The sequence below is a fragment of the Chinchilla lanigera genome, unplaced genomic scaffold (genome assembly GCF_000276665.1).
Source record: "Chinchilla lanigera isolate Chin_1 unplaced genomic scaffold, ChiLan1.0 scaffold00047, whole genome shotgun sequence".
NCBI lineage: Eukaryota > Metazoa > Chordata > Mammalia > Rodentia > Chinchillidae > Chinchilla > Chinchilla lanigera.
In genome coordinates this window covers 17,230,935-17,258,083 of record NW_004955448.1, presented here as the reverse complement: position 1 = coordinate 17,258,083, position 27,149 = coordinate 17,230,935, and the positions used below count along the sequence as shown (strand labels likewise).

Sequence of the window (27,149 nt, the reverse complement as noted above, 5' to 3'; positions counted from 1 at the left end):
TGTCAGTTTTCTGTAATGGCTATAACAGTTTACACATCCACTGGCAAAGTCTCAGGCTTTCCTCCTGCACGTTCCTGCTCACTGCTGGTATTTTCTTTTTGAATTTGTTACTTTGATGAGAAAAAGTGATACTGCGCTGTAATTGCAATTTGCGTTTCTCTAGTGATTAATATAATTCAGCAGTGTTTCATTTTTTAATGGCCGTTAAACTATTACATTCCATTTGTGTTTTTATTTTTTGCTTTGTTGCTACACTCTCACTTCCTTGGAGTTTTATAGTCTATTGGAAAAACATTTTTATAGGATTGTGTTACTGGGAATACTGACAAAACTGGAGATCCAATTCTGTTTGGACAATGGGAAGCATAACCTTCATCATACTTTTTTTTGGTTACTATTATGATCTTCTACCTAAACCATGAGACTCTGTTCTCACACTGTCTTCTGCACATATAAAGCTATATTTTGCAATCATGCAGATCTTATCAAGTCTTCTTTAGCCCTTTCTGACTCATCCCTCACTGCCCCAACCACCCAGCTTCCCATCAGTTTTATGCTAAACATAGTGTTTAAAGAACTCCCCTGTAAAAATTCATAGAGAGTAGGAGAGGCACATGTGCTGAATACTCAGATTTCTAGTGGCATATTTTCAGGCTTTAATAGAGGCAAGTTGCTTAGGTATTGCTGCTGGATTTGATGTGGAAGCCGGTCTCTGGCATTCTGACCTCCTTGAAGGTATTCTCTGCAATAAAAACCACTTAGGGGTTGATACAAGTACTGAATGTTAGTTTCCCTCTTTGCTAGCATTAATAAGCGTCCATAGCAAAGTTCCCATGAGAAGAAAATTAGATGACTTACGGAATTCAGATGTTTCTGTGTACATCAAATTCTGAAGAGTATATGCATAAATTCAGAGATCTAGTATGAAACCAACATGCCTTTGCATATTTAGCTTCTCTTAAAGGTATTGAATTAAAGTATACATCCATGCATCAGTTTGGGGGACCAGAAATAACCTGTCTCCCTACATTTGTTCTACTTCTCTCCCCACCCACTTTTCTGAGTTATTTCCTGAAATATTGTGTTGTTGTCCAAGTGAAGTCTGCCTGCTGGATAGCAAGAATAGTAATGTAGAAGGTCTGTTTATATCAGCATTGAGTAACTTCTTTGTCTGTTACTGTGAGTCCTGAAGTTTCTAACCTCCATGCACATGCAGACATGCATGTCTGGATACATTTAAAAATGTAGATTTGCATAGTATAATATAGTACAGTACAATACAGTATAATTTTCATGAGGCAAGAGTGTAGTTTTCTCTTTAGATTTTTAGGAGAGTCAGGTGAAAGTCTGCCAGCTCAGTAGACTTGTTATGTCATTCCAGCCCATCTAATCTTGGGTGATCTCTAATTGTCTTCTGTTTTACCTATCTTAAACAGTGTCTTCTCACAACCTGAATTTATTGACTATTGGCTTTTTAAAAAGTGACTCTATGCTAGTATTTTCCAGGATGCCTAAAACGCCACTGGGCTTTAATAGAATCACTCTATGCAGCTAAGAAAAGAATCCTTCATGAGGATTTCATAGGTTATATTCCATAATGAGAATAACTATTACTGGCTTACCACTTTTAAAAAATGCCAAAAAAAAAAAAAAAAAAAAAAAAGACTAAGGTAATACCATTCTTGTTTGAAAAAGCCAGAATTATGCATAGCACCATGAGGAAAAGCCCATGTACAATTTTATTTAAAATAGAAAGACAGTTAAGCACCAATTCAAGTCATGGTTAAATTTTCCACTTAAACTACTTCATAAATTGCATGCATTTGCAAACTTACAAATAGACACTTATGTGAACTATTATAGGAACTTTATTGTGTGGTAAAAAAAGTATTGCATTGCCATGCAGTAGAAAAATATCTAATCAGGCTGTTGTTATTTTTTTCTTCAGCATTCTTGAAAGCATTTCTATTTTAAGGCTGTGATTTAACTAATGCTAATTCTTTTTTTTTGTTTGTTTGTTTGTTTTTTTGGTTTTTCTCCGGTACCGGGAACCGAACTCACGACCTTGCGCTTGCCAGTCAGGCGCTTTTGCCGCTGAGCTAAATCCCCAGCCCCAACTAATGCTAATTCTATAAGCCTATATATCAACATGTAAATTTGTATTTCATCTCCATTTTCTTATCTGTTCGTTCTCTGGGATATGTGAGTACTAAGTTAGCCAACCAGCGTGGGAATTCATTTAAAAATCCTGGGGCATAAAGAATGGTAGGCAAAGGCAGAAAACAGTCAAGTATCGTTGAAGTACGTTCAGTCACTGAATGAATGAGACCAACTGTGACTAGATACTCAGGACTGAGGGGTTAGGTCTGAAGCCGTACTGAGGGATTAAGGTATAGGAAGATGGCCAGTCCAGCCTTCAAGGCTTTTAGTGTGTTTATTCGTTCACCCGTGCACCCATCCAGCGTCTGTTGAAGGCCTGTAATTCAAGGTACCAGTGGTCCAGTAATGGAATCAAGCATCAGTTCTTGACTGGAATGAGCTTCTATTCTGGTGGGATAGACAACAGATAGCGTAAGTGAAAAATGTAGTAGATGACGATCAGTGCTGGAGAGAAAACTAAATCGGAAAGAAGTGTTGAGGGTGGGAGTAGGTTATCTGGGATGAAGGGTGTCTTTCAAAGAGCTGAAGGCCATGCGGAAGCCAGTCACCCAGAGACCTGGAGAAGGAAGGGTGGTGGGAGGTCCTGAGGCAAGAGTGCAGCTGGTGTACCCCGGAGTTACAGGAGGTGCGGGCAGAGTCGGGCGTAGGGTGGGAAGGTATTGGGAGATGCTGCCCCCACGCCCAGGTCTTGTGTGTATGGGAACGTGTAAGCTAACAGCTAAATTCCACTCCAAGCCGAGAGGCAGACTGGAAAAGTTGTATGGGAAGACACCTGTGTTGTTTGTCACAGTAGTGAAATACTTAAGGTAATTACCTTTAAGGAGGAGAGCTTTACCGTGGTTCACAGTCTCAGAGGTTCCAGTTCATAGTCGGTCAGTCAGCTGAGGACTGCACAGCAGAGCAGCGCAGTTTTCATCGCAGAGCAAATGAGAAGGAGACCAGGGTCACGCAGTTCTCTCCGGTTCCATGCCTGCCTAAGGACCTCACCAGCTGCTGCTCACCTTTAACGGTTCCACGACCTCCTGGGGCCACGGTGCTGCAGGCGGATCTCAGAGGACACCCAGCACCCAGACAGCCGTGACAGGAGGCTGGGCCTGAGTGAGCGTTAAAAGCTGGACAGACGTAATGCTTCAGGATGCACCCGAAAGAGGTCCCAGTAGATCCTGCAGAGGAGCGGCACTGCGGAGACCCTGGACTGGGCCGTGGAGATGCGCTTCTTCCGGACCCCTGTGGGCTGCGGGGGGGACTCAGTGTGAGGCCTAAAATGTACATACTTGTCCGTCTCCTTTGATTGATGGCTAGATGGAGTGACTCCTAATGAAATACAGGTACGAAAAAAGATAATTGGGAAATGTTGTCTGTATTTGTTCTGTGGAAATGCTGTGCGCGCCTGGGGCTGGCATCTCCTTCGCTTCTGGCAAAGCAGAAACAGGATCCAAAACTTCCCTTAAAGAAAAGAGAAACTGCGACGGGGGAGGGGAGTGAGTAAAGGGGAAAGGAAAATAGGTATATACGAGATAGGTAAGGTAGTTTCACAGCTAGCTTCTCTTAGTTCTTGAAAAGAATGTTTTGTGCTAATACTGTGTAGACAAGGTATCATTCCTGTGTCTTGTACTCTAATTAACTAATACCAAGACAGCAGTATGCAGTGTATCAACTGTTGTAACTGTCCTGCTAACCTGTTTTGAAACTTGATTTCATTGTTTATCTTTTTGCTCTTTAAAATAAAAAAAAGGACTGTAGTAAGAGTCTGTAGCCAGGACATAGCTCAGCAGCATAGCACCTGCCTAGCAAGTGTAGGGTCGTGAGTTCGATTCCCAGTACCCCCCCCCAAATCTGCAATTTTAGGCCTAAAAAATCCCCTAAAAACCTGGAACATATTTGTTCTGGGGTGTACATATGTTGATTTCAATTTATTTACCTTTCTTGGTGGTGAGGTGATCTTTCTTGCTGCCTTCTATCAAAAGCACAGTTCTTTTCATTTTAAATTTGATCACATAAAAGTGATCACATAAGAATAATTTAATTTTAAGAATAATTTATTTTAATTAATAATTAATAATTTAATTAATAATTTAATTTAAGAATAATTAATATTAATTTAATTTAATAAATAATAATTTAATTTTGATCACATAAAATTCTGTATCTTAATGTTTTCTCAGATTTAATTGTGTGACCTTCATGATAAGTCTGGGTTGTTTGTTTGCTTTGTGAAGATAAAACTTCATATTGTATTCAGAACTGAAAGCAGAATTCTTTGGGCTGTTGCATCCGCAGAAACATTGCCCTTTCTTGGCTTCAGGTGTTAGAAACTTTGCGGTGTTCTTTTGCCTATTTTTAGAGTGTTGCTTTCTAATACTGAATTGGACCGTTTGCATTCTACTGTCAAAAATACATTTTTTGCCCATAAGTGAATGTATACAGCTAATTTCTTTAGTGGCTTTTAGATGGAAGTCAGTTAAAATGGAAAATTGCTGTAGGAAGCTGGCGTGTTTTTAAATGCCATGTTTTAAGAGGAAATCAGGCTTCATTCCATTCTTCACTGCATGGAAAATACTATACTCCTTTCAGTAAACAGGAAGAGATGAGTATTACAGACTTTATTCCTTTTTTTCCTCATGAGTCTTTGTACTCCTATTCCAGTTGCAGTGTTAGTCTGCATTAAGGAACTTGAGTGTTGAGATTAAACCATTGTTTTTATATTTATTTTTCCTGAGACTTGCTTGGTGCTGTGACACTATACGTTATACACCATTTTTGTTGCAGAGATTTTAGTAGCATTACTTCATCTTGACTGATGTCCTTGACTTTGGAGTACAAGTGGAAAAATAGAGATAGGTGACGAGGATTGATTAGCAATCCTCCTAAGTGAAACAGTGAACCTGTCCAGATGAATCATGAGCTCAGAAGCCTGCGAAATGCAAGTGAAAGAATTAAAGGACTGTGTGTGTGTGTGTGTGTGTGTGTGTGTGTGTTTATGTTCAATAGATTTTCTAGAAGAACCACAAGGACACAAAGATTATATCTGGTTTATTTTACTGTTCAGTTTTTGCAAAAAATACTGGGAAGTTTTACTGAGCTATGAGGTGGTTTTTTTGTTGCTTTTCTAAAAGAATTTTTCCGAACTGAAGGAAATAGACCAATACTGTCGTTCAAATGAGTGTTAGACACAATAATATTCTTACGATCGTTGCTTTGTTGTCATTAAGCTTCAGTTGTATAGATGGAAGGGTTCTTGGGAGATCGCCTCATTCCTTCCCTTGCGCTTGTAAACTGTCCAAGCCAGGTGAGAAGTACTTTAGCATTTTAGTGTTCACCCTGCACAGAGCAGTGTTCTACGTGTGTTACGCAAATGCCTGTCCACGTACAGTGGGCTAACTTCCTGATAAACCCTTAGAGAGGTGAAAATGTCTTAAGTGGAAAATGCATGCAATACCCCTAGCCTCCCAAACATCGTGACTTAGCAGTGCATAATGGCTTCGTTACCCGTCTGAGCACTGGCCGCCTAGGAGCTATAGCTCACCGGCACAACCTGGCATTACAGGGAGTGTCATATCACATATCAGTAGCCCCAAAAGAAAAGCAGTGTGTAAATCGCTGTCTGTACTGAATGTGCATTATTTCTGCATCATTGTAAAGTAGGAAAATCAGGAGTTGGAAACTGTATACTTGCACGTTTAATTCCGACACACGGAGATAGCTGTTACTGTCTACACACGCACGCACCATGTGTATATGACGTCATATGTGACACGGAGGTGCAGCATCTCACCCCTGAAGAAGTGGAGCTGGAGTTTGAACCCAGGCACCATGTCTTTCCTTTCAGCCTTTGTGTTACCACCTGTCACTTGCCCTTTTTTCTCTCCTTTCTACAATGTTCACTGTCTGCATTTGACTTCTGTCCCCCTCACCGCCCATTACCTGAGATTCCTCAGCTTTGAGCTTCAGGCTCCCTCTTGTGTTTGTCTGCGTTCCTTTTCGTTTTCTGAGCCTGATGAACAACAGCACTTCTCCATGGCCCTGGCCCTGCTTGCTGCCCCAGTCTACTTCCCTCCAGGCTGCCGCCCGTCCCGCCCTCACGCTGTTTCTCAGTTCTTAACTTACGCTGCCGTAGTAAAGGCTTACCAGTTCTCAGGCAGGTAGTATTAGTGTGAAATCTCTTCATGGCTTCTGAAGGTATCATTTATTCCTGTTTGTCACATCTGTTTTTCTGCTGTATTTGCAAAAGTACAGTCTGGTCATAGAGCTTACAATTAGCGATTCCATTCTGTGTGTTTGCACACATGCCTCAGAGTTCCCAAGGTCTGTGAATTTTGACCATGATCGACAAACATTTGTGTTATATGTGCTGTCCACAGGCTTTATTTAAACTGGTTATAAAAGTGTCTTACGATGTGTCCTGGGGTCTCCTGGCTCTCCAGACATACTGATAGGAACAGGTCGCAGGTGTGAATTCTCACTGAGTATAACACTCCAAGATGCACTTATATGATTCATCTTAGCCACTGGTTCTGCTGACTTAATCCAAGGGGAGGAAATAAAGAATGAAATGCCATCTCCTACCCTCCCACATCACTCTTCTGTTACAGATCTTCCAGCCCCTTTTCTGTGTGGTTTATCTCACAGAATTTCCCCTCTTACTGAAGATGAAGTTGTGCCAATGAGTTTTCTGCTTGCTTGGCCAAAAACAGTCACCACCTGCTTACCTTGTACCCCGTAACACTGACAACCCTGAGATTCCAGTGATTGTTGCTATGTTGTATTAAGTAAAATTTTCACAGGATTGTAGCTTTAGGTTCAGACCTTTTCATAATACCATTTAATGTTTAGAGCCTCGTGTGATGGAGGGTAGTGGTGAGCATCTTTCTTGCTCATGCTGCTTCTTAAAAATTCTTCTCGTTATTGCTGCACAGGGCGTGTTTCTCCCTAGTGGCCCCAGCTCCCTTCCGGAGACCTCCAGACTTGGAACCCAGTGTGGCCACTCCAGTGCTGTTTCAGCAGGATCCGGACTACTCTCCCTGCTTCTTCCCTCGAAAACATTGCACATGCTTGCTGAGGTCCAGTCCGCAGTGTGCCCGGCGAGTGTGGCCGGGTTCCCTTTGCATTGACATGTCTGTATTCCTGAGCACTTCTGTCCAGGACAAACTTCAAGTTCTCCAGCTCCGAACAGAAGTGTCCAAGAGCAGAGACGTGTTTTCTTTCCCACTGAAGGATCCTGTTCTTGCCTCTGTTAAATCATGAAGATGTTCTGATCGGTCTCTTTCTCTGTATATCTCCCCACCTGACTACAATTCTCAAAGGCTGAGTATATAGTTCAGCACTTGGCTTAGTGAGATTGGATAGTGCTCATCTTTATCCTTTTATTGCTTTACTCTAAAAAAATCGTTCAAGGTAGGGCTGTTAGTATCAGTCCAAAAAACCTCTTGGCTTGAAGAAGCAGTGGACTTCAAACCTAGCTTTTTGAAACACAGCTACATTTAGTCCAGTTTCACAACTTTGTCCAGTGTGGAGCTGCATAAATATGGAGTTGCATTTAGTTTATTTACAAAATAGTCCACGGGCAAGGATCATCGTGTGACTAGAATAAACACCATGGCCAAGGAGAGGGTGGGACAGGGCTTACTGCACTGCTGAGCTGAGGACAAGGAGAAGACGAGCTGGGACAGACGTGCCGTCCGGACTGCCCCAAGCGGGTTTGGGTGGTCACGGTTCCCAGGGTTGTTAACAGCGATAGTAGCGGGGGTGAGTAGGTGTTCGTGCCTCAGAGTGGCACATGGAGCCTTGAAGCGGAAGGCGTGTGTAGGGTGACTAGACGAGAGATGCATGTGCAGAGACAGTGGAGGCCCGGGGGACGATGGCTGTGGTGGACGGAGGCGGCGGCTGCTGGGACAGTGGCAGGGGAGCAGGAGACGCCTTCAGCAGCCGAGGGCTGTAGCAGGGCTGGGGGAGGCAAGCCGCTGGGACGGTGACAGACGGGGACAGCTGGCGGGTGGGCACTGTGTGTGCTGTACGCGGGCAGCTCTGATGGACGATGACGTTGTACTTAGCCCTGGGGGGCTTGCTCAGGTGAAAGGCAGGGCAGCAGGTTTGGCTTAGCTTGCCAGGGAGTGGGCTTACGCTCCACATAATGCTGGACACACAGGACTCAAGGGTTGGTCAGGAATTAAGTTTATTTCCTCCTCTGCTCCCCTCATCAGCGGTTCAAAACCCCTCGTGTAGCTGAGTGTTCTGTTCTTGGATGACACTTGAAACAGACTTGGTTGCTTCTCTGGCTTCTCTCAGATTTGAAAGGAACAAACCACTTTGCAAAGCTCACACTTGCAGACACAGTCAGTTTGCACCACGAGGTCTGGTGTCGTGCGGCGTGATAAACGTGTCACTCGTTCAGAGGTCTGGCTTCCACCTCTTGCAGCTCCTGCTTGCTGCAGAGGGGAAGGCTGAGTGGAGAAGACAGCTGTTACAGGCTCCTTCTCCCGGTTCCCCCGACATGTCTGCACTTCCCAGCTTACCAGGAACACTGGGGTTCTTCCGAGCAGACGGGTGCTCTCCAGTGGAGCCAGGAGGGCAGGAAGGGCTCAGAGCGCGGACTGGGCTTGCCCTTGGTTTGACCGTCGGAGACGGTGCGCCGGACTCCTCGCTCAGTGGGCACTGCTGAGTTCTCCGGGGAGCCCCCCGTCTTTTCCACACTTCCCTCACCGGTTTGCTTTGGCAGGACTGGGTGCGAACACACTTCTCTTCCATCCCAGTGGTGTGCTGCTGAGGTTCGTTGCTCATTGTTCTGGGCAGCCTTAATTCACAAGCAGGTCACTCTGACTCTCCAGAATGGCTAAGTGGAAAACTCCTCCAGCCCAGTGGAGAGGCGAGAGCATGCTAAAGGCAGTACAGCGGAGACGAGGGACTTCACAGGACACTTGCCTTTAAGAGGGAGGGGAAGGCAAAGTCCCTGGCGAAGGAGGCCACTGTACCAAAGCGTTTGATCTAGGAAAGGGGGGACGATCCAGGAGTCAGCCCGGAGTTACGTCTGTTCATGTTTATGCCTCGGTTAGGGTGTGGAGCCTTTAATACGTTGGCTTAATTGCAGAAGGGCCCTGCACTGCTGTCTTCCTGTTTTGCAAATTGATGTTAATTTGACTTTAGAATATCTTAGTTCTCTGAAGACAAACTTCAACTCTTCTTTTCGCAGTTGTGTATGAACACAGATCAAGATTGGAGAAATCCTTACAGAAGGAAAGACTTGAACATAAGAAAGCCAAGGAAGGTAAACATGTAACGCGCGGGCCGGGGTTTTCTCACGCTCTTCTTGGAAACATCATGTACCTGTGACTCTGAGTTAAGCTAGTTCGCTTACCAGCTTGAAGCCAGTATTACAGGTGACAGGAAAAGAGGTGTCAAAATTGTAGTAGGCGTTGTGCAGTAATTCCTGCTCAGAATTTCATTTAGAGCACTTGAGGTGGTCCGTATATGGACCATACGTACTGTTTCAAAAACAACAACTTTTCATCTGAACATACGTAGGTATAGTACTAATACCTGGAAATTCTGTCCACAGATATGAAGGCAATATGCATTGTTCAAAATATAGCACTTGTAATACACACACAGACGCATGTTTATAATACAGTGAGTTGATCACACTATTGGGTATTTTTACATTAAATACCTGTTTTAATCTCTTAAGAGCTTTTAATGGTACAGCCAGTGGGTTCAATTTGAGTTATTAATGGGAGCGATAAGGCAGTGCTATTGATTTATGTTAAAACTTTTTTTTAATTGTAGACTTTCCCCAACTCATGACTTGAAGTTATCTGCATTCTTGCTTTCATTTATTCATGTTTTGTTATCAAGCTTAAAATTTAAGCGAGATGTTCTGTCGGAATGGCTTGCTTGAGTAGGTCCGTATTGGTTAGGGTGTTTCACTGACGCAGAGTGAGCCTGTGTGGGAGTAAACGTTGACAGAGTTGAAGTGCTTTGGGAGGACTGGAACTTTCCTGTGTTTAAATGCAGAGTGATTGTACAGAGCCATCTAGTGGATAGTGAAGTTCTCAGCACGCAGGTGGCTTGGCTGGCTAAGTTTCTGTTTCCCGGCCCTGAGATTTTGGTACGCCATCTGTCAGGGAGCCATAAGTCACTCTTGTCTTAAGATGTGCTCCGTTTTTTTTGTCCTCAATTTCAAAGACTCAATCACAGAGATATTCGGAATGCACTTTTCATCAGTTGGTTGTAACATGGAATTTGTTGATGCAGGATTTACAGCTATAAGGTGAAAAGGAGGACGACATAATATTTTCTTCAAGTCTCTGTAAAGCATTGAGAGGCAAAATTAAGCAAACAAATCACCAGGTAGATTAATTTAAGTGGAAAATACGTTCTGCAAGTCTGAGTAAAACATCTCTTTATTCACCTAGATTCACTCCATTGTCTCCATTTTGTTTTTTCTAGATTTCCTTGTTTACAAGTTAGAAGCACAAGAAACACTAAATAAAGGGAGGGTAAGGTTTTTCTCTCTTCCTCTTAATTTCTTTCTATTAAACCTGAAGGAGAGGGAGATGTAATTGCAAAATCTTTTACGGTGGTGATCACTAGGGTTCTAGGAGTGACATACTTTTTTCCTACAAGGAAGGCCTTAATATTTGTTCTTTTAAAGCCTGTCTTTACTTATCACATTATTGATGATTAGAGTAAATTGGGAATAGTATTGGTGATTAACAGGAAAGGGAAAATTATTTTTATTCGCCCTTGTATTCAATTCTTGTCTCTCTTCCACGGGATGCGTTACTCTTGTTTGCCTTGGAAGCACATTGTCTTCACGCAGGATCTGGCTGAACTGGCAGTTAGAAACATTTGTAGAATGGATGAAGGAATGATAACTGGCATTTGAAAATATTTTTCAAGTCGAGATGAACTGGAGAAAAGCAGGTCATTCTTGTCTAAGAAAAATGTGTAGCATTAATTGAATAAGAGTACTAAAACTGAGAAAAGTCAGGTTTTTTTACTTGCCTGGGAGGTGATCAGCTTTCAGCTTTTATTGATTTTTTTCTTTTTGAACCAGGAATTGAACTCAGGACCTCACACCTGCCAGGCAGGCACTGTGCCACTGAGCTAAACCCCTGGCCCTCTCTTACTTGATTTTAAAAGCTCCCACCCAAACTGTCTATTCTATTCTACAGTTTGTAATGTAATTTCCTTATAAATTAAAATAAAGTAGTAAAGCAATGAAACAAAATGATAAAAATGTAGTTCATTTTAGAAGTTGTGAAAATGCGAGAAAAAGTACGAGTGTGTACTTTCGTTGGTGGGCCAGAGAAAAACAGGAGGGGTATTCTACGAAGGTGTAGCAGCAGGAGAGGGAGCACTGCGGGGGTCTTCGTGTACCGATGGTTACCGGCGCGCCAGGCTGCGGGTGTGTGAGGCCCACTGTGCAGACGCTCCAGTGGACCGCAGAGATGCAGATTCAGGACGCAGACTCCGGGTCAGCCCCCGCTCTGCCGCTTAGTGAGGTATTCGCCCTGGACACGCACCTTACCCCTCACGAAGCTTGTCTCACTCTGTACAGCAGAGGCTCCTGGTGGCGAGATCTGTGTAGAACTCCTTGGCACTGGAGTTGAGGGAGCAGAGCACCTCTTGTCTTCCCTCCCGTGTGCTCGTGAGGCCTGGTCCTTGGTGACGTATCCCTTCTTCCCTCACGCCGAGCACCTGCACCGTGTGCTAGCCGCATGCGCGAGTGCGACTCCAGGTTCCTCCGCGCCTCTGGGCCTGAGCTCCTTACAGTAGGAGAGGAAGAACTAAGGTATCCTAAGGGCCCTGCCAGCTGTCATGTTATGATTCCATGTCCTCATTCGCATCACTAAAATGTGACGAACCTGTGAGAATATTGAAACTTCACTTCTGCTTTTAAATAAAGAGATGGCCCTGGTGACACCCTGGCTCAAGCATAGAATCCATTTTAGCTTACATGAGTGAAATAAGTGAAAATCTTTCATTAGGCGCTTGAATCTCTCTTTAGTAAGAGAACCAGATCAGTTTTCTTTTGGTAATTTTTTTTTTTTCAATTTACAGCAAGACTCCAATAGCAGATACAGTGCCTTGAATGTCCAACATCAGATGTTAAAAGTAAGTAATTTAAATTGTTCTTTATGAATGAAATAAAGGCATAGCTAATATTTGAACTGACTGATGGTTTTTGAAGTAATTGAAGAAAGTTTACAGAAAGTTGATTTATGCTGCATTATGATACATGGGCTAAAAACTACATATAGCTGCAATGCCCCAACATATTTATTATTTGTTTAGAGAGAACATAGTTGATATTATTACCCATTTTCTTATATCTCAAGCTCATTTATCCCTTTTAATTTTTTATAATAAAGTTTTATGGTTATTTCTTTAATTTTTCATAGTAGTTTTCCATGGGCATTTTCTTTTACCTTAGACATATTGGAAGCAAGCTATAGAACTATTAAAGTGCTTCCTTTGTGTTACCAGTATTTAATAAATGTGCTTTTGCCTACCACAGGAGTGTAATTTATTATTTAGAGATTCTCCTTCCTTAGTCCTTGAGTAGAACTCATTATTGTGTGTGTCGGGAAAACCAAAAATGAAAAAGAGAACAAATTGCTCCTTCTGTCAGGCCAGAAGAGATGAGCAGCAGGCCGCCCTGCGCAGCGTGCAGATCGCCACCCTCTCACCCTGCCAGGTCCCCCAGCTTTGTCTGGCGTTTTCTGTCTCCTGTGTCAGTAGGACACAGGCCTTGAATTGAAACCGGAACCTTTCCTGTTATCCAGAGTGCAGTGCACGACTTAAAACAGTCCATCCTTTTACAGGAAGATGTGAGACGGTAGAGCTTAGCGAGGTTGTGATTACAGTCGGGTTATAAGCTGAAAACCTCAGAAGGAAAGTCATGCAGGTGTCTTCCTGTATCCACTGGTTTTGCATCTGTGTATTTAACCAACCTCTCTATTTCTAAAGTAATGGGTGAAAACGGGGCACCTGTACTGCATTTACGCAGGCTTTCTCTTGTCATTATTTCCTTAATATAGTACGACAGTTTACATAGCATTACATTGTGTTAGGTATTGTAAGCATTCTAGAGAGGATTCAAAGCAAAGTGGAGGCTATGCAGCTGTTAAATAAAAACATTATGACATTAAGAGCTTTGAGCATCTGCAGATTTGCGTATCTGAAGGCTGTCACGAGCCGCGCCCTGCGAACACCTAGGGAGGCCTGTGTTGGTGGGGAAGTACGAGGTTGAAGGAGAAATTCCAGAGCGTCCGTGGAAAGCGGTTTTGTCATTAGCTTCACCGTATTTCTACAGCAACTCGAGTCTCCGGGGATTTCCCCGAATCACGCCTCCTTTCGTCTTTCATGCCACCTTCTTGTTGTTAGCACCAATATTAAAAATACAGGGGGAGGGCCGGGGGTCCAGCTCACTGGAACAGCGCCTGCCTGGCAAGCATGAGGTTGTGAGTTTGATTTCTGGTACCAAAAAGTAAATAAGTAAAGGGGGAGATTATTTTCTTACTTGTCGGAAGCAGAAATGCAAGGAAGCTTTGCAGATGGAGGGCAGGCTGTGGAAAACGAACACTGCCTGTTCGTCCATTCTTGCAAGATAAAGGCCGTGCTGCCGGGACGCAGTCCGGCGTACTTTAGAGAGTACACACCTCCGCCCGGCTTTTCGTCTTGCAGAGTCAGCACGAGGAGCTGAAGAAACAGCACAGTGACTTGGAAGAGGAACACCGCAAGCAAGGGGAAGACTTCAGCAGGGCGTTCAGTGACCACAAGCAGAAGTACTTGCAGCTCCAGCAGGAAAAGGAACAAGAACTTTCTAAACTAAAAGGTATTTGAAAATGAAATTAGGCCATCAGCAATAATACTAGTTATTATCAATTAGTAATAGTAATGTTCCAGGGAAACAATACACCCTTCACTGATTTGTGCAGATCTTGCACGTTTACCCTGTGGTCTGTTCTCATCTCTTCGGTGCACCCAGGGAAGCAGAGCAGACAGCTTAGTGAGTCCTGTTCTGTCTCTGGTGCGTGTGGCCACGCTGGGCAAGACGATTCTTCTCTGACTACGTGTTCGCCAACATTTACCGTCTCTGATTCCCTCCACGCTAAGGACCGTCAGTGTTCCTCAGTGACTGCTATGGCCAGAGTTGCTTCCCACATTTCTAATCATCCCCGGGTGGCAGAGAAGTTTGTGTTGCTTGCTGATAGGAACGCAGAAGCTCAGGCTGCCTATTCAGACCACTGTAAATCTTGGCTGGAATTACGAGTTTTGTGGCAATGGGCAAGTTACTGTTCTTATCTGTAAAATTGGGATCAGAAAAAGTATCAACTTCATAGGGTTGGTGTGAAGGCTAAATAATTTATGTGAGTGTCTAGAGTCATTATCAGTATTTGCTGCAATAACTGTCATCAGTATCAGCATCAAGAATTTTTGCAGCAGTATGGAACAAATTGCACCACTTCATTGAGTAGGTATGAGTTTTATAAAAAGAAACCAAGGCATTTTCCGATGAAATGCATATGTGCTAAATAAGTTCAGAGTATGAGAATTGGTTTTAAAAGGTATGTGGCATGTGCACAAGCCATGGTGAAATCCAGATGTGGTCTGTCATCTAGCCTATTGTATAATGCCAAACAGTTTCTGTGGATAGTGAGTTACATACTGAGATGTCCTCATGGAGGGAAGTGGGGTGCTAAGTACTTACACTGTTTTTGCAATGTTTTCTCTGTAAGTATTCCAAAAATAAGTAACCGTAAAAAATCATACAACAGTTAGTCACTGCAGCAATTCTAAAAAGCGTTAAGGTGGCTTTGATAGAATTGGACCAACTGTCAACAGTCTCCAAGAGAGGTGGATATGTAGAGTCCTTCGCTTGTTGGAAATAGGCAGGTGGTAAGGAACTGCGGGGATAACAAAACAAAAAAGTAAGAAAGACTAAACACTAGAAGGCCTCACAAGTCTGAAGGAAGAGAAGACCAGAGAGTTCTGGTGTCTGAGGAAGCTACAGCTTTGTGTGGAGAGGGAAGACACACTGGATTTTGGATACATTGTTCAGCATTTGCTAAGATGATCAGGTTCATTTAATGACTTAGTAATTCATTAAATTATACAAATAATAGGTAGAGTCATTAAAGAATGAGAAATAACATTTTGTGAGGTACCTGATCTCTGAGGGCCTACTTTAAGAAGAATACGTATTTTAATACTTTTATTTATATTTAGCAATAGTGCTGAAAAACAAGTTTTCTTATGTCTACTCTACTTTTCTTAAAAAAAAAATCCATGTGTAATAAAAAATTAAAAACTTGTGCATAGTAGAAATCAGAACCATGAAAAGGAGGACACATATATGTGCATTCTGAGTGATAGATGGTGCCGTCTTATCTGGTATGAACGTCTTGCTACCCAGGATGAAAAGGAAAATATAGTACATGTTAGGAGTGTAGGCATCGGAAAGAGAACGTATCAGTGACTTAGAAGGGAGAGAAAAACGGCAATACTTATGGTACCAATTGTTGGAAGCAGTTTTACAAAGAACCTGGACCAACCAAGTGTGGGTAGTGCCTTTGAGCAGTTTGCACATCAGCGCTTTTGTTTGATTATGACTGTTTACAAAGCTTAGGACACTTTGAGTTAAAGCATTTGTGATCAGTTCAGACCAGGGTGGCTAACCCAGGCATACAGTCTGATTACCTTTGGTAGTAGAATCCGATGCAAAGTCCAAATTTAGAGTTCTTGGAGAACTGGGGGGTACTGTGTAAGCTTAGGTGATTGCTCATTATCGTCATTGTATTAGCTGTCGTTTAACAAATACCTACCTGTGTCAGTACCGGGTGAGGCTTTTGGGGGGTATGATCTTAATTTTCATAGCAACCTTTAAAGTAGGCATGGTGCCTAGCATCATTCAACAAATGGAGTCAGCAAAGGCACAAGACCCACTGCCATTAAGCGTAGAATCTGAAATTCCTTTAAGAACTAGCTAAGTTGGTGTGAGGGGTGTGTGTTGGACTGAACCCGTGTCCATGGTCTGGTACGCATAAGGTCCTCTTGGGTTGCCAGTGGTGTCCTGCTTGTATCTTGGAGAAGATCCATTGTTACATGCAGCTGTATGATCCATCCCTGCAGCGCTCTGCTTTGTTCCTGATCTCTCCCCCACACCCACTCATGCATCTAGTATCTGCGGCTCAGGAAGGAGCTATGAGACCCAGAAAGTCTGACGGGAGAAGGCGACTATCATTTTCTTCCACACTGAGTGGAAAGTTAGGGCGTTGTCTGCAGGACGTGACTGTCATTTAGGGACAGTTTTCCTGGCACAGTCCAGGTCTGTGCTTGTTAGCACAGACGAATTATGAATAGCTCCTCCTTTCATTCTCAAAAGTGTCTCCCACTGGAAAATGAAATGCACAGCCCCATCATCACTCTACTGCATATTGTTCTCACACAAGACTTAGCCTAATATCGCCTGAGATTAGAGTATTTCTTTCTCCTTAAGCAGTGACAACTATTCAAATGTGGGAAACATCGTATAGGCCAACACGGCAGGGGCCAGAAAAAAGCGTTCATGGTGTAGCTGTGGCCAGCAGCTGCCATTATTAATATGCACTCTGTAGATACAAGGAGTGACAGAAAATTACCAAGAACATAGGAAAGTGGGGTCAGAATCTGTAAGAGGGACGCTGTTCCCTGAACATTAGGGCTTGGAAGGGCGGACTTTAGGACTTCACTCTGAATGTTACATCGTGGCTCTGAAAGGAGCTGTCCTGTAGCTGCTGGAAGCTGAATTAGGCTTACTCCAGAACTCACTAGTAAACGAAAGAAAAACGTTAGCTTTTTTCAGCAGATGAGTAGGGTTTCTACCTCCTTCTTGTGTCACAACTTGCCTTTGTAATTGAAGTGCCTTTTGGAGGCTGTGGAAATTTTTCATGCTCTGAGGAGAGTCTATACTTCCTGGTAATTTTATTTTTAATTTTGAAGAGTTTTAAAGCTGAGGCCTTGTAATTTTATTCTTAAGGGCTTATTGCCAGAAAGACTTCATTTTTACGTCCTGATTAATTAAAAATCCTGACTTCCATCTACAATGAATAGCTTGTTTAAATGTGTTTAAACTCCTGAGCCAAATTGTATTGAAATGTTTCGCTCAATCCATGCTATTTGGCAGTGTGAGATAGTTTTTGTTGATTCTTAATACTGTCAAAGTACAGAACAGATCATAAAACAGTGTGATGCTGCAGATGTAAAACTAATAGAATCAGAGCCCTGAGAATTTCAAGGCTTTACGTGTGGTTCTTCTTTTTGTGAAACAGAAACTGTGTACAATTTGAGAGAAGAGAATAGACAACTGAGGAAAGCACACCAAGACATACACACACAGCTGCAAGATGTCAAGGTACAGTGCAGTGGGATGTGCGGCTGTTCGGTGGGTACCTGCTTCACTCTGTAGAATGACTGCAGAAATCCACTTGACCTGCCTGGGAAAACCAGACTGTTACTGTGAGCTTTGTATAACTGGAGCATACCTGATACTTTTACCACTTTAGCATCGTAAAATACAAAAGGTATTTAAATCTAAACGTTTTCATGAAAATGTTTTTAGAATATAAAATTATTGTTTTGGTAGTTGGTTGTATTTAACAATATTTATATTTCCGGAGATTTATTAATAATGAAAGATGTGTTCCTTTGGTTTTGATTTCATTATAAGTTACATTTGGGTAGCATATTTTAGATTTTGGACTGCTACATAAATCTTAGTTTTCCCTCCCCAGTAATTTTGAAGTTAATAGCAACAAATAAACAGGCAAGTAACGTTTAGATAGTTCATAACAAAGAGTTTGTTTTGTGACGTAAAGCTCAACTATAAAATTCTTTTTTGTGTAGCAACAGCATAAGAATTTGCTCTCCGAGCATGAACAACTTGTAGTGACTTTGGAAGACCACAAGAGCGCACTAGCTGCTGCACAGGTTAGGAGGGTAGCGGCCGCTGTCAGTTCTTTTAAGTCTGCCTAATACTTCCAAATGCTTTGGTGCATGTAGTCTCTTACAAGCCAGTCTTCAGTGAATTTCTTAGGAAAGAGCTGTCCTAATTCTGAGAACAGTGCATGCTTTTCAAATTCATCTGAGGGAGTATTAAGCGTCTGATTATCTTTTGCCCTGGTTGTATGGTGCAGATGACTGTTTCTGCTTCTACTTGGCCCTAAGTGCAGTAGTCTAAGACTTATTTAAACCATAGAAATTCTCCTGTACATATTTTGCAACTGTCTGATCTGTGTCAACTCTCGGAGTGGGATCTGCAGCATGTTGTGGTGCTGGCCACCAATAAACAGTTGTCACTCTTTCCCTCTGTTCTTCCCTCATTTGCAGCATTCACAGCTACACACGCCCGTGGCGGGCGGGGCTATGTGGTTGGTGTTGGGTAAATTACAGAGAAGTAGAAGAGTCAGTAGAGAAGGGAGAACCAGAGCCAGAATCTCCGTTTGTTCAAGGCCTAGAGCAGCCCCTGGCCCAAGGCCGGTCCTGAGTGCGTAGTCACCGAACGGCCAAGGCCGGTCCTGAGTGCTAGTCACCGAACGGCCAAGGCCGGTCCTGAGTGCTAGTCACCGAACGGCCAAGGCCGGTCCTGAGTGCTAGTCACCGAACGGCCAGGTGAACAGACACGAGAAGTGGAGAGCTTATCAAACCGATACCACGCCGCGAGCTGCGCAGCCTTCTCACAGGAGCAGCGCGGGCGGCAGCGCAGTCACCGTGTTAAGCTAGATCTTCGCCGTTTCTGTCCTGGTTGAAGGAATTGCAAGAAAAGGGCAAAGTTACAAACTACCTGTGAGAATGTACACTGTTACTTCTCGTTATGAAATGATCAAAAATGTAACTTGTTGGGCCCTGCATCATCCCTGAGACGGTAGCTTCTGTGTTTGTGGGACTTTTAAGACAGTCGTTCATTGTCTTTCTGCTAAACCGTTGCTGTGTGGTAGTTCTTTTGCGTGTGTGTGAATACGTCGGCTTTAGAAGGTACTACTTCATTTCAAGCCTTTTTATAAACTTTCATCAAGTATCATTTTATGTGAGGCTGTCCTTTGTACTGTAGATTGTGACAGACTGCTTTGGATATGCTATGCTGTATTAACCATCAATATCAGGTTAAGCAACAATCAGAAAACCCATGAAAATAGAAGAAAACATAGCCAAAGTTAATTTTCTAGTAAGCACACTGGCAATATTACTGATGGAGTTCTGTAACAGAAATAGAAATTTACATATATATAGTTTTCTATTTCTCTAAATGTCTTTTTTGAGAGAATACTCTTAATTTTTCCTTGTCTTTTGAAATAGTTATGCTGTGACTAAGGTAATAATTAAAGCCATATGTCTTAGTTTGAGCTGCTGTGAAAACACCATAGAACAAGTGGCTTATAAACAGTAGACATTTATTTCTCATGGTTCTGCAGGCTGGACGTCCTAATTTAGGTGCCAGCGTGATTGGATTCTTTCAAGCGCCCTCTCCCAGGTTGAAGATTGCTTGTGTCCTCATACAATGAATGAGATGGAGAAAGTTCTGAGGATTCCTTTCATAAAGGCACTAATCCCCTTCCTAAGGGCTCCATCCTTATGACCCAGTGACCCTGCAAAGTCTTTATCTTTTGATACCACCACATTGTGAATTAGGATTTCAATATATGGATTTTGGAAAAACACAAACATAAAGTCTATAGCACCATACGGGAACTTTCCCTAAATTTCCTTTTAAAACAATGCTGTTTCAGGTATCTACGTTTTTCATGAAAATCATCTTCTGGATTCTGTCATGACAACTTGATGCTCAAATATAGTTAGGGATTTTATATCTTCATAATCTAGTAAGGTGTGTAACATTTTATAACTAGGTAAACCGAGGCCCAAGGGACATCTACATGGAGCTGGCCCATGATACATAGGTGACCAGAGCCATGTTTGAAGTTCAGATCTTCGTGGTATCTAAATGACACCTAATGCTTAAGTGTATGTTTTGAGACTTCCTCATCACATTACCTAGTTCTTGCCTGAGACACTTTAGATGATAATTTCTGGTTTTTCGGTTTTTTCTCAGGTACCGGGAACCGAACTCATGACCTTGCGTTTGCCAGGCAGGCGCTTTTTGCCACTGAGCTAAATCCCCAGCCCTAGATGATAATTTCAGTAGTGGGAGCCACGAGCCTACATTTTTAATTAACACCAGAAGCACAAATTTATTGCCTTCAAATTTTAGATATCTTGGAGGAGAAAGAAAAAAGTATAATCGAGTTTTGCGTATTCCATGTAACTCCCACTATGAAAAGCATCACTGTATGTGGGTGTCATTTGTTTTCTTCTGTGACCTCCAAAGTTGGTCTACAAGTGTTCTGATAGATTTTGGAGCTAAGGGCCACGACTAGCCATGCGGTACACTTTACTACAGATCATATGCAGGCACTACTTTGGCACGGATTCAGCAAACAGACTTTTCACTTGTGGGCACATTAGGGAGAAGAAAGCTGTGTCTCTCCTCTGGGGTAGAAGCACAGCGGGCAGCAGGCAGATGTAATGGCCGTAGGCCTGGCCGGTCCCAGTGCCACTTGCCCACTCTGCTGGGCACACTGAGGGGGGTGGCCCTCGCTGAGGGTCTTGTTCAAGGGAGGTTTCTTGTTCTGTTTTTGTGTTTGTGTGAGTGTGTGTACACACACAGCACTTCCCGGGAGAGCATTGATGGCGCATACGATGAGTTATGTATACACACTGTCTACTGGTTTTGTTAGAACCGATTTGTTTTCTACCTTTCCAGCTCTTTGTGTTAAAAATATACAACACACCACACACACCCAATAATACATGCACACAGGTGCGCCTTTGTGAGTGTTTCTAATCCAGGACCTGCATTATTGCCCTTATCGCTTTAAGAGGATGTTCAGAACTGAGAGATAAAAATCCAGACCCATTCATGCCTGTTCCACTACTTTCTCGTGAACCACAGAGCGCACAGACTGGGAAGCAGTCTAACAAGTAGGGGCCCTGTTGTAGTACAGACTGGCTCAGAGGGAGAGGGTGAGCCGAGCAGTTATCTCACACGCACGCGCACACACACGCACACGCACACACACACCCCTCCTATGGTTCCTTTCTCCTGAAAATGTTACTCAGACCATCTTGCTAAAAGATAGCTGCACTTGTACTTGTGTAACTGTGAATTTTTAGTAGATTTTTAATGTGATGAAATATTTATTGCATACCTATATTTTAATAAAGAAATGTATACTGGAAAGTTATTTGCACAAAATATAACTTCACTTAATATAGCACAAGCAACTAATATCTGCCTTAGGTATCTTTTCTGTTTCCTTCAACACTAATTCTAATATGCATGTGCTCAAATGGCTAAGCATGTCCAAGAAGAATAACCAGTGCATGAAACCTAGGTATTTTCCTCATTGGATGTAGGTGTAATATTTTTGTCTAGTCCTCTGGTGAACTTAAGTGCGTATCTGTAAATGATCTCTCCCTCCTCAAACTGTGCAATTTCTATGCAGACCCAAGTTGCAGAATATAAACAGCTGAAAGATACTCTGAATAAGATTCCAAGCCTTCGAAAATCTGGCCAAGCAGAGCTGCACAATGTTACCCTCACCCAGGTGGCACATCCTCTACAAGGTCACAACGCGGCAGGGGGCCAGCCGGCCGGAAAGCCACCAGAGGTAAGAGGCACGGCTTCTGCTGGTCCGTGGGAGGTCACTTGCCCTGTGCAGCTGTCAGGAGATGCGCTGCTCTCCGTACTGCCCACTCTTCAGAGCAATATTTTCAAATTTTCCTGCGTGTCAGTATCCCCAGTAGGGCTTATTAAAACACAGACTGCTGAGCTCTTGCCCAAGTTTTGGATTTGGTTCATCTGGGGGTGAAGCCTGAGGATTTGCATTTCTAACTGGTTCATTGGACTGGGGAGAACATTTCGACAACTACTGCTGCAGCTTTTCTGGGAAGGACTTGACTGGCTGTGTCTTTTTCCTGGGGGTTTATTTGTCTGACGGAGCGGTAGTATCTGAGTATTTGAAGGTTGGTTGATTTATTTTTTTCCTTGAGCAGGGTGAGAAGGTTAAATGTTCAGAAGGATACTATGTGACAGTTGGCCTGCTCAGGTGTTAAAGTCGATATACCTGAAGCTGGGGCAGTGCCGGGCCTGTACAATGCAGTCAAAATGTGTGTTAAAGTGTGCGCGTGACAGTGCCTGGGTGTGAGTGCTTTATCCTGCACGCAAGTGAGTCTAAGTTGAGATCTCATAAGTGAGAGATCACAAGTGTTGTCCTCCTTGTTATTAATTCTGAGTTATTTTTGCTGTACAACATGTAATAAAAACGAGAAGTGTGCTTATCTTTCCCCCAGCAAAGTCCTTTTTTAACGGCAAATGTTTGCGAAGACTAAGCCCCAGCTGATTGAGTAGTATACTTCGTGTGTGATGGTCTCACTCTGTGCAGAGCATTCCTTCATGGGTGGAGTCCGTGTCCTTGTGGACTCTGCTTCTCTCTGGGGGTGTCACGGTAACACTAGCTTAAAGCATGATGATCGGTCGTTTGCCTGGCATTTGGTTCTGCTCTCTCCTAGCTGGGCTGGTGTTTCACTGGATTAATCTTCTAATGGCCTAGAGCGTCAGTTTTTGCACCTGTGAGTTGGAGATAGTCGTTATCTGTTGTAACCTTCTTCACAGAGATAGTGTGAAGATACATGACAGCTGTTTAAAATCACTTAGTGCACTACAGAAATACTTTCTGTAAGGGCAGGGCAGTATTAAGTCATACTTGCCCGATAGCTGAGGAGTTTAGTAAAATGCTCACCTCTGGAAGTTGCCCTCACATGTCTGAGACGTGACTTTTTCTCCCCAGTTTCTTATTCCTATAGTTCCACTTCTAAAGTAATAGTGTTTCACACTTATTTTCACGTGAGAAGACAGTCTGACCAAAGAAGTAATTGTTTTCTGATGAAGACGAAGGTAGAAGGAGGCCTGACAGATTTCCCTATCAGTGTTACGTTACTGCTCCTTCCCTAAGTAATGGAGATTATATGGAGACCTCTGAAACCATGGGGAAACTCTCTTGAATCAACTGATTTTAGAGGAGTATTCTAAAATACGACACTTTTTCTGGTCTGCTCAGTTTTCTATATTGACAATACAAAATACTTACCAAAGACTGGCTTACAAAGGAATTTAATACATTAACAATATTTTATTGTATCTCAGATGGTACTATTTTAAACATGGATATCCATTAGTAATGGCATTTTAAAAAATTATAAAGAAAAATCAACCCAGTTACTCTTCAATTGGATCGTATCCTTTTTTCATGTAATTATTGGAAACAAAATTAAAATTGGAGAAAGTTTTATAACCATTTCATCACTTAGGTTTGAGAGTATTTTCCTTTTTATTCTAAGGAAAAGTAGGAGTTAGATTGCTGTGGAAGGAAAGGTTTACTTCTGAGATGTGGACGCTTACAGGTTTTCCTGACCTGGTTGCCAACTGTATTCTTACTGAGGTGAAATTTTGCTTAGACCATCTCCACTTTGTGGGTGAGATTGCACAGTGAGAATTGTGACTACTGCTTCTCTCTTTTTGAGTCAGGACAGTCTATATTTCTAGACGCCAGGATTTTGCTTTGGTTGTACTACCCGTGGTCATAAAGGTGTTGCATCACTGCTTTGAAATACAAGAGTGTCATTCTCCGGTGTGTTTGGCCTAGGAGGCTCGCCCTGGTGACGTGTGGCAGAATCAGGAAGCGGTGCCTGGAAGAGCAGAGGAAGTGAAGCCTTACACTCCCAGCCCGAAGGGGGCGGAGTTCCAGGCTGCCGCAGCGCACAGCCCGCACGACGTGGAACCCAGAGAGCCCGCGGAGCGCCAGGTGGAAGAGGAGCACAGAAAGGCCCTGGAAGAGGAGGAGATGGAGCAGGTGGGGCAGGCGGAGCACCTCGAGGAGGAACATGATCCGTCGCCGGAGGAGCAGGACCGGGAGTGGAGGGAGCAGCACGAGCTCAAGGAAGCAGCCAGCCGGCGGGAGGGGCGTCCTCGTGCAGAGGTGCGGGCCTCCCACCCCGAGTCCCCGGGCCGGGAAGCAGGGCTTTACTTAAACAGTAAAGACAAGTCCGCCTCGTGTATTACAGTCTCCTTAGGAATTGGAGGGTTTCATTAAGCGTAATGTGCATGTCTTTAAGTTTACTGTTGTAATATTAATAACAGCTACCGTGTCCCTCAGAAAGATGGTGGGTGACCACGGCGGTTGCGGCTGGTGTGTGTGTGTGTACCCTTCGCGTGGTGTGGTGCACAGAGGCTGATCCTCGTGTCCCTCGGACAGAGGGCGTGGGTGAGCACCTTAGCAGTCACTTCGCCAGAATGTGCTCAGGTCCCATCTTGAGATCTTGAGGCGGAAGAGGTTTTGTTTTTTTAAATACCAGGAGCCCTCTTCCTATTTATGTCGTGCCAGTTGGTGTGGTGGCATTTGCCCATTCACCTTCAATAGTGAGTGAAACAGCTTTTATCAAAAGTTGTTTACCGAGACGGCATGGTGGCGCACACCTGTAATCCCAGCGCTCAGGAGGCTGAGGCTGGAGGATCACCGAAAGTCTGAGGCCGGCCTGGGCTACATAGTGAGTTCAAGGTCAGTGTGAAATGCATAGCGAGACCCTGTCTCAAAGCTCCTCTGCCTTATGGGAGTATCTTATTAGGTAACTGTGTTTAACCACTTTTGGCTTTTAAAGAAATACCTGACCATTACTGTAAGCAGTGCCTTAGCAGAAACACCGAGCGCGGCGACTTTCCGTTCTACTGCTGCCTCTAAGCAGTGATAGGTCACGGCCTGTGGGGTGCTGGCGACGCCTACAACCCCATGCTTCGGGCTCAGAGAGACTCAGAGATGCTGCGGCCCCAGGCTGTGCGTGCGCCGGCCTCTCCCCGGGCTGTGGGTGCCCCGGCCTCTGCAGCTGCCCTGTGCGTACTTGCAAACGTAGCCTCGAGAAGCCTCTGCCCATCTGCGCCTTCCTCACGATGGGTGGCAGATTTCCCTTTAACTCTGCGCCCTTTCCTGTGCTCAGAATTGTGTGTGCTCTCGCAGGTAGGCCAGGGCAGGGAAGGCAGGGAGTAGTTCAGTGGAAAACAGTTCTAAGCATTGCTTACTGTAGTGTCCTTTAATCAAGTGGTCCTGTCTTCTTAACTATTCCTGTGTTTCTTTGAAGAGAATCAGTTTTCTGTTTTCCCACTGGCACCTGGACTTCGACATATTTTGGCTCTGCTAACTTGGAATCGGTGTGTACAAGCTGGAGTTAATTAGCATTCCTAGGCCTTTAACTCTTCATGGAAAAAGCCTTCGCCTCACAGAAGCCCAGTCAGTGTACGTTACAGAGCGCTTGGCTGTTCTAGAGCCCGTGAGCATAAAGTCAGCTGCAGTTTGAAACTGATTTCTAATGTTACGCGCGGTGCTCCATTTGAGCAAGGAGCATACTCGAAGTGTGCCTCGATGTCCGCAAATCGGGAAGACCGGGGCTGCCAAAAGAAGCCTAGGGCATTCAGAGAAAGCTGGGAAGCAGGAGGTCGCGGACTTCGCGCACACACCTGAAAAGCAGGTGTTAGAAAACCAGCTCTCCCGAGTTTGTTGTGAGACCAGTGAAGGCAGAACTCTGAGGGTTCTTTTGCTCAGCATCGACCCATTTTTGCTCCAGGTGCACCCTTCAGGCAAGCCGGTCACCAGATTCCGGTCCCAGTATGAGGAGCCATTGGAGCAGCAGCGGCTGGCGGTGAGGAGGGACGAGGAGGCCCTGCGGCTGCGAGAACGCCAGGAGGCCTTGCACCAGCAGCGGCTGCAGGGACACCTGCTGTGGCAGCGGCAGCAGCAGGAGCAGCAGCTTCTGGCCAGAGGGGCGGCCCAGCAGAGGCAGGCTGGGCGCGAGGAGGGCGGGCAGCAGCGCCAGGAGCAGCTCCGGTAGGCAGCCTCCCCTCCCCTCCCCTCCTCTTCCCCGTGGGTGTGCGCAGCCCCCCCAATTTAATAAACAAGTGAAACACAACTGTGTGTGTTGGTGGTGCGTGAACGTGAGCGGCTCGTATTGCTCATGCAGCCAAGATAGAATCATGACTTGAGAATGAAGTGCCGGGTATTTAATTTCAGATATAACCAGTATTTTCTTTCCTGTTTGGGAGCAATATGTAAGTCTCACAGTAACTTAGCAGGCTTTATGCTAACTTTTTATCCTGTCACTGAAAGATTTACTACCCTTTTGGAAAGCATATTTTTATTATTATACCCTGTTGTGTATTTAAAATTTTTTTCAAAATACGGCTTTTCAAAAAATGTTGAAAAATCTTACTACTATCTTGAAAAATAAATGATCTGTGTCACTGAATTTGAAATGTTTGTGCCCCTGACAGGCAGCAAGCTCACTACAATGCTGTGGATAATGATATTGTTCAGGGACCAGAGGACCAGCGAGTCCAAGAGGAGGAGGGCGGTAAGACTCTCCATGATGAGTGTTTTAAGAAGGTTACTAGGTAGCATGTCACACCAGTGAGCCGCCTTTGTGCAACACCAAGGAGATGAACGTATACCTGAGTAGGTGCAAAAAGATCTGTGAGCCGTGCTGCTTCGGTTGTTACTGAATTAATCTTAATCCTCTCTAAGAGTGCGTACTGGTAGCAAAAAATGATCAGAATAATCTCTGTCCTCTGTAACGTTTTCTCCATAGTTTAGTCTTTCTGTATATGAAAAAGTTACTTCTGGCAAATCGTCTAAGATTATTATGCTTTGGGGAAACTCCTGCATTTTCTTCTTACTTTGGGAGTCTCTGCATCATGGTCTCAAAAGTTTTTATTTTATTTTATTTTATTTTATTTTATTTTATTTTATTTTTTGTTTGGTTTTTCTCCGGTACCGGGAACCGAACTCACGACCTTGCACTTGCCAGGCAGGCGCTTTTGCCGCTGAGCTAAATCCCCAGCCCCTCAAAAG

The 27,149-nt window shown here is 43.8% G+C and overlaps 1 protein-coding gene across 2 annotated transcripts in view; it reads left to right on the top strand.

The window, feature by feature from the left end:
* The window catches only part of Golim4 (golgi integral membrane protein 4), a 73,468-nt gene that overhangs the window by 29,920 nt on the left and 16,399 nt on the right, over positions 1-27,149 (top strand). The window contains exons 2-11 of one of the 2 annotated variants that reach the window (XM_005393143.2): positions 9,347-9,421; positions 10,603-10,652; positions 12,220-12,273; positions 13,846-13,996; positions 17,472-17,554; positions 18,046-18,129; positions 21,702-21,866; positions 23,901-24,233; positions 25,870-26,129; positions 26,573-26,652. In XM_005393143.2, the coding sequence (XP_005393200.1) occupies positions 9,347-9,421; positions 10,603-10,652; positions 12,220-12,273; positions 13,846-13,996; positions 17,472-17,554; positions 18,046-18,129; positions 21,702-21,866; positions 23,901-24,233; positions 25,870-26,129; positions 26,573-26,652 (1,335 nt within the window). The remainder of the gene's footprint in view (positions 1-9,346; positions 9,422-10,602; positions 10,653-12,219; positions 12,274-13,845; positions 13,997-17,471; positions 17,555-18,045; positions 18,130-21,701; positions 21,867-23,900; positions 24,234-25,869; positions 26,130-26,572; positions 26,653-27,149) is intronic. The other variant, XM_013518629.1, reaches the window with a different exon arrangement.